The 7,117-nt window shown below is 46.4% G+C and overlaps 1 protein-coding gene across 4 annotated transcripts in view; it reads left to right on the top strand.

The window, feature by feature from the left end:
* stxbp5a (syntaxin binding protein 5a (tomosyn)) overlaps positions 1-5,448 on the top strand; it is a 74,634-nt gene extending 69,186 nt beyond the window's left edge. For 2 of the 4 annotated variants that reach the window (XM_068724484.1, XM_068724485.1), the window contains 7 exons: positions 1,102-1,151; positions 1,980-2,262; positions 2,434-2,803; positions 3,983-4,148; positions 4,341-4,452; positions 4,567-4,787; positions 5,127-5,448. In XM_068724484.1, the coding sequence (XP_068580585.1) occupies positions 1,102-1,151; positions 1,980-2,262; positions 2,434-2,803; positions 3,983-4,148; positions 4,341-4,452; positions 4,567-4,787; positions 5,127-5,168 (1,244 nt within the window). In that variant the 3' untranslated portion in view covers positions 5,169-5,448. The remainder of the gene's footprint in view (positions 1-1,101; positions 1,152-1,979; positions 2,263-2,433; positions 2,804-3,982; positions 4,149-4,340; positions 4,453-4,566; positions 4,788-5,126) is intronic. The other 2 variants (XM_068724487.1, XM_068724486.1) reach the window with 2 other exon arrangements.
* Positions 5,449-7,117: the final 1,669 nt, after the last annotated feature.

A 7,117-nucleotide genomic window follows, 5' to 3' on the forward strand; every position in this document is an offset into this window, starting at 1 on the left:
GTAAAGTGAGAGGAGGCCATGTGTTCACTTCAGATTCGTGTCCATAAATTATGGACGAGAGCCGGACAACAGCGAGCTTTGAAAACTGGATTATAGTTGAAGTGTCACTCATTGAAATGATGCCTCTGGCACTTTATCATTCTGACTGGAAACAAAGAAAAATGTAATCAAGTTAAACCCAACTCAATTTGAGCTCCAGGATATTGAGGATGTCACAGACTTTTCAAGGTTTTTATGTGATTTCATTTCTTCATTTGTCAAGAAGTTGCCAGCCAGCCATTTCTTTACAACTGCCGTCAGTGACCATCACGACTAAGTGAACGCAAGATGAATGTCCCCTTTCATCACGTAGCTCCTCCCACAGACAGAGAAATAACATCCGAGACCTTCATTCATTCTCGTTGCTATTTATAAGTTCACTCTTTTAAAAGATGGAACGATTTGAGCACCAGCGCTAATGAACCAAATACATTTTCTAATACATGCACACATACAGTAAGGTTGCACTGGTTGAGATAGTTTTTGGGTGAATCTGCCTCATACGGTTATTAAAGAAAGAAGCACTAATAAAATCTATATAGGTGACCAAAGTTCAGCCTACAGTAACTATGGGTCGACTACCTCAGGAGCCATCTTTTTCCACCGTCTTCTTCCATCTCCTGTTCAGTATTTTCTGTTTTCCGTTGCCTCCCTGTTCTTGGTGCATGCTCCCGTGGCATGAAGGTCCTGAATGGCTGTTCAGTTTCGATGTATCTCTCTGTATCAGTCCTCACTTGCAGGGCGTTGTGCAACCCAGGGGGGGGGGGGGGGGGGGGGTCACCTCCTTCGTTTTTTGTCTTTCGCAGCATGCCTCTGTGACACACAGCGTTGTCTCCGAGTCCTTACGCGCTATCGTCTACTGTGTAAAGCATTCTGGGCTCCTCTAGTCGATGAAACAATCCTCTGGCACTTTACTCCACAACCTTTTTTTTTTTTTGTCATCTTTGTGTGTTTTTAGCTTTTGTGCACAATCCTAGCCCAGTGCTAGTTATCTAGCTTTGCATGGCATCGTGTGTTAGCGTAGACGTGTCTTTGTAAAGAGGGATGTTCTCTTTTTTCCAGCAAAGATGTCACGGAAATTAAGCTTGCCTACTGAGCTAAAGCCAGACTTGGGTAAGCCTTGACTTGTCGCCAAACAATTTTTATTTTTATGAAATGCAGTATATCTTTCTCACTTCAACCTGGACTCACACATCCCCATTAGTCCAGCTTCGTCTGGTTATTAGCCTCAAAATTGGCAAGCTGAGCGGGTATTTCATTTAAGTTTGCATGAGACAAAAGTAGCACTGATCTGACCACAACTGAAATTCACTGAGCAAAATTGAAGCGTTTGAATTAAATTCTGTGTGAAACTCCCACTTTTTGAGCTCGGTGGGGGGGGGTTCTATTAGAGGTCAGTGGTGCTGAGCTAAACTATGCACACTCCATCTCACCGTGATGCTTTCTGCTACTTTCGCAGCTTCCTCTTTCTCTCCTCTGTTCTTCATGTCTTTCCTTTCTCTGTCTCGATTGGTGCCTTTACAAATTGCCCACATAGCAATACTGTCACTTTAAAAGAACGATGTGTACCACCTTTCTTCTAAAGCTCCGGTAACATTGGATGGGACCAAGAGCCAAGACATTTACCTGTATGGTTTGTTTCAGAGCTCCAATGTTATGCGTATGTAACCAAATAGCCACTTCTTTCAGACTAATAAAGCCGTCGATTGGGGATGGAATATTTTTGAAAATGTTGGTTGGCCTGCGAAAACGTGATGTAATCTGTCTTGAGTTTGCTGTAAAAGGTCAAATGGCGTTAAGGTCCGATGCGTTTCATTCACTACGACTCTATGAAAACTGACTTTATTGTTGTTTTTACGTCCGGAATCCACATCTGTGTTGACTGTGCTGTGATGGTGCTGCTTTGCGGGTGCTTTACCTCCCTCTGTTTTCTCCTTACTGTCCTCCTGTCTGTATGCCCGCCGCGGGGTGCCAACCCATTAGACCACCGGGACAATTCTTTCAGCCGCTCCCGCTCCTCCAGCGTCACCAGTATCGACAAGGAGGCGCGAGAGGCCATCGGCTGCTTCCACTTCAGCGAGGCCTTCGCCCGGAAGGGGGACAGCGCTTTGACCCCCTGCCTGTACGTGGGCACCACTCTGGGCACGGTGCTCGCTCTCGCGCTCACGTTGCCGCCTGCTGGGGAGCAACGGCAACTGCAGCCAGTTATCATTTCACCAACAGGTGGGTAATGGGAACACCAGAAGGGAGGAATGCATAGCCGTTATGTTGCTATGGTAGACGGAAGCCAGATTGATTTTTTGAAGCTGTCTATGATGATGTTCACAACATTGTCTATTGTGAAATCAGAGGTAAAAGGTTTACCTCTGACACCCTTTTCCTTCCATTCATCAGGCATGCTGGTGCGGCTGAAGGGCAGCATCATGCGGATGGCGTTCCTGGATTCCACAGGTTCCATGCTGCCCCCTGCCTTTGAGCCTTGGTTTGAGCCCAACGTGACAGCAGACGGCGAAGAAAGAGAGAAGGTCCGCAAGCGCCGGCCCGTCTCGGTGTCCCCCTCCAGCTCCCAGGACCTCAACGAGAGCCAGTACGCTGTGGTGTGTTCGGAGAAACAGGCCAAAGTCATTTCCCTCCCCTCCCAGACCTGCATCCATAAACACAGTATCACAGAGACCTCCTTCATCCTCCGGGCGGATGTGGTGCAGATGAGCCAAGGCGTGTGTCTGGCGTGTTTCTGCGCCAACGGCCACATCATGACCCTCAGGTGAGGAACATGTCAGTCAAAAAGAGCTGGTTATTATTAAAAACGTGTCAGTTTGAATGAATCATGTTCATATGATCAGATTCAAGTAGTTTTGATTTGCCTTCTGCTGTTTCTCTGTATGTTGTATTGCTTTCACAGGGAACAGTGACTCACACTAGACTAAAGATGCTGGAGGGTTTAAAAAGGACACAAGTGAATGTAAAGAAGTGCAGTGTTAATGCGTAAGCTGACCAATGAGAGAGCCATGCTGGTTTAGTCCTGGCCAATAGAAGAGCGGGAGGCGGGCACAGGTGCCTGCTCATGAGCTCATCGGGGTCTCGCGTGAGGATGGAGATGGTGGTTGGATATCGAGCCATGTGTTGGCATGAATAGGACTATTGGGGACATTCTGAGCACACAGATGGACTATGGAGACGTGGTTTAGGCTGCAGAGATAGTTTATTTGGATGTTTTTCTGTTCTTGTAACTTGAAACTTGTATTCTAGTCCACTTCAGTGAGTGTGAAGCTGACCACAGCCTTCTCTTCCGGTTATGTTGTAAGATACCGTATTTTACAGCTGCCAGAAATCCACTGCATACAGCAGGGAATGTTTAGTCTCAAAACACAGATTTCAGTATCACTTCGACGTTGTTTTTTGTGTGAGGATGGAAGTGTCCTTGAACGACTGTTGCTCTTAGTTCTTTGTATTCACTCCTAATTCCCTACATAAAGTGTGCTTTAACAATACGATGGGGGTTAAAGATTTGTCTTAACTTTTAAATGGCAGAACTAAATGCTGTCACCACTGAGGCGCACAGTGTCATGTGGTGTATGGAAGTGTACGGGTGGAGGGGTGTCTAAGTCTGTCGCTCATCCTCATTAATCTTCCCTGTCCCTAGAGGAGAGAGACGGAGACAGAACAGCCGTCCATATGGGTGTCTGATAAAAAGAGGATGCCCAGCTGTCTGCCTGTGTGTGTGTGTGTGTGTGTGTGTGTGTGTGTGTGTGTGTGTGTGTGTTTCGTGCACAAATGTTGTTTCAGTAGATTGAAATGTGCTGTTGAGAAACTTTGAAATATGTACATCAGCCACAGTGATCTTGTGTTTAAGATATAAAAGGCATTCATGGGCAGCGTTCTTACAATAGATCTAAAATCACATAAATCGTCTCTGTGTCCCCCCCCCCCCCCCCTGTTCTAGTGTGCCGGGACTGAGACCGCTCATGGATGTAAACTACCTGCCTTTGACAGACATGCGGATAGCAAGGACGTTCTGCTTCACCAACCTGGGTCAGGCCATGTACCTGTGCTCCCCCACCGAGGCCCAGAGGCTCACTTACAGCCAGGACACCTGTGAAAACCTGCAGGTCAGTCAGCGTTCTGTACGCAGGGCTGCATGCATCTGGATTTAACGAGTCATGGTTCGGGATTTTAGGTTTAAACCTTGAGTTTTTCAGATCATATCCTATGCCTTGGGGGCATAAAAGAACACAGTATGAATGGACACAGACGGGTCACACTGTACGTAGCAGGATGACGTGTGTGTGTTGATGTTGCAGGAGATGCTCGGAGAACTTTTTACACCAGTGGAGACACCAGAGGCACCCAACAGAGGGTTCTTCAAAGGCCTCTTCGGGGGAGGAGCACAGTCCCTGGACAGAGAGGAGCTATGTATGCCAAACCTACACATGCCCAGACATACAGCGGTTCGGTCCTTTTGTTGATTCAACCTTCTCCCTCGCGCGTCTCTCACTGTTTTATTCCCTTTCGTTTTCTGTCACTCAGTCGGGGAGATATCCGCCGGAAAGGCATCCCGAAGTCTGGCCCAGCACATCCCGGGCCCAGGTGGCCTCGAAGGCATGAAGGGAGCGGCGTCCGGTGTCGTTGGAGATCTGGCGCGCGCCCGAATAGCGCTGGATGAAAGAGGCCAGAAACTGGGCGAGCTGGATGAGAGGACGGCTGCCATGATGGCCAGCGCAGACTCCTTCTCCAAACACGCCCATGAGGTAAACGGTCTGAACCCAATGTGACGTCACTGACCGTCAGAGCTGGGTACAGTACAAACAGAGTTATGGACTTATTAAGAAAGGAAGAGCGAAGGCTGTGTATCAAAGCAAGCGTTTGTGAGAAATGTCAGTGATCTGCCTTCTCAAATTATGTTATGAAATCTTTCCCACTTCCACTGTTCACCCACTAGAGGGCAGCATATGTCTGCTGAGCGTTCACAGCGCTGCGGCTCGGGAGACTTTTGATCGTTAAATGAATCATGAGGGTCACGGATCGCTGGGAATGTGTTTCTCATATTTGAACCATAGTTCTCACTCCTACGTTTCCTCTGTTTCCAGATGATGCTGAAGTGCAAAGACAAAAAATGGTACCAGTTCTGATCTGATCAGTGACGGGGAAGGAGCAGAGCTCCGTGGACACAACCGTCACCTTCCATCGGCTCATTTGGACTCACCGTGACCCACCCCCCCCACCCCCCCGCCCATCCGTCTGTCCATTCATCCGTCCCTCCAAGCCTTCTTCTTCACTGGGACACTTGGGATTTTCTTCCCTAGCACAATGTTGAACACTGTTCTTACCTCAGTCTTAGGGTGGAACTGAGGGGTAGACAGGGGAGAAGGACGACCTCAGAGGGAGCAAAATAAACGGTGTCTTTTATTATGTTTTTGTCTCTTCGTTTATCTCTGTTCGACTGTCCTCCGAGGTAGCCGATTGGCCCACGCACCTTGAGATTCTCCATTCTCACATGCCAAAATGTCCTTTTATCGTTGTCTCCGCTCCGAGCCCATCGGGGCCGATATTCAAACCGAAGAACATAGCTGAACAAAAAAAAAAAAAAGAAAAAAAAAAAGACAAATACCTAATGAAGAAACAGACTACAAAAAAAAATTCTTAAAATGTAAAAAGAAGGAATCTAAATACATCATTATATATACATGAATCTTAATAAATGTGCAAACGCTGTATCCACTTCAGAAGTACAAAAGAGAGGAGCGACCCGTCGAGGAGACAGGAGCGGGGCGTGAAGGCCGAAGACAGTGGCGTTGGAGAGCCACAGGAGGTGCTGTGACAGCGGCGCCTCCTCTATGCAGAGAGTCAGGGGGATAAAAGCAACCTATTTTGATGTACACTGGATATTCCGTCATCTCGCTCAACCTCTAGACTCTCCTCTGTATCTTACAGACTTTCATATCGTTACCAACAGTGTGTGTGTGTGTGTGTGTGTGTGTGTGTGTGTGTGTGTGTGTGTGTGTGTGTGTGCGTGCGTGTGCGTGCGTGCGTGCGTGTGTGTGTGTTCATTTCTATTATCTTGCCATTCCTCTATTTGTTATTCGTTGGGTTTTTTGCTCTGTCTGTATTATTGGAAAATCTCTTATTTTTCTATTGTTGTGAAAGTGGATGATATTTGATTTGTTGAAAAAAAAAAACGTTTTGTGGCTTATATCTAACAACTCAAATAATTTTCTCCTTATGAAAAGGGCTGGAATCTAAAAAAAAAAAAAAAGGAGGGCAAGGATATAAAAGGCATATATCATTTAGTGCTCACTGACATGGCAACATCAGCTTTCTTGACTCTTTTATGAATTTATTGTTTAGCTGAGAAGTTCATCTATCGACCTGATGTGAACTGCCTCCCTCACCCTCTGACGTCATACGCTTCCACGGTTTGGCTTGGTCATGGCGATTTCATACACACGAGTATCCCCTATGTATGCATATATGCAGGATAATGGAAATACAGATGTGTAATCCTTTAAAGGCATCCATTTAAACGCTATTTCAGGTTTCGCTGACGGTTGTCTGTATGAGGAAGTGGTCCGTGTTACTTCTCTGTTAATATTTATTTATTGAGGTGCAAGAGACGGTTTGCGTTTTGGTGTCAGAAACGTTCACCTTCGTCATCATCTCGTTTTCTATTTGCGTCTCTCTGTCCACCAGGCTTTTAACCTTTATTTGTATATAAGTAAATAGTTTGACAATCTAAGACCAACTGGAAAGTAAATGTCGAGGTTGCCTCAGCAACAGAAGAGGAGAGAGGCCATATTTTTTCTGACGCCAAAGAGTTGCTTTAGCTTTTCCATTGCATCATCATCATCTGGCTTTGTCATTCCTCCAGACTGTATGCGGTAATGTGTGTAACCCAGTGTTACTTCACCCACCTAGGATCAGGTCCGTTTAGGAATGTCATCATGTTCGGGGTTCAAGAAATGGAACAAGTTGCAATGGAACTCAGCCATTTATAGCACTGTTGTGTCGCAATATGTCATGAAGTGTAACATCTGGACTGATGTTTCGTGTTTGAAGAGGCCGAGCTGCTGCTTGATGATCC

The sequence above is a fragment of the Cebidichthys violaceus genome, unplaced genomic scaffold, assembly GCF_023349555.1.
Source record: "Cebidichthys violaceus isolate CVI_PGR_0920_01 unplaced genomic scaffold, fCebVio1.0.p SCAF_31, whole genome shotgun sequence".
Lineage (NCBI taxonomy): Eukaryota > Metazoa > Chordata > Actinopteri > Perciformes > Stichaeidae > Cebidichthys > Cebidichthys violaceus.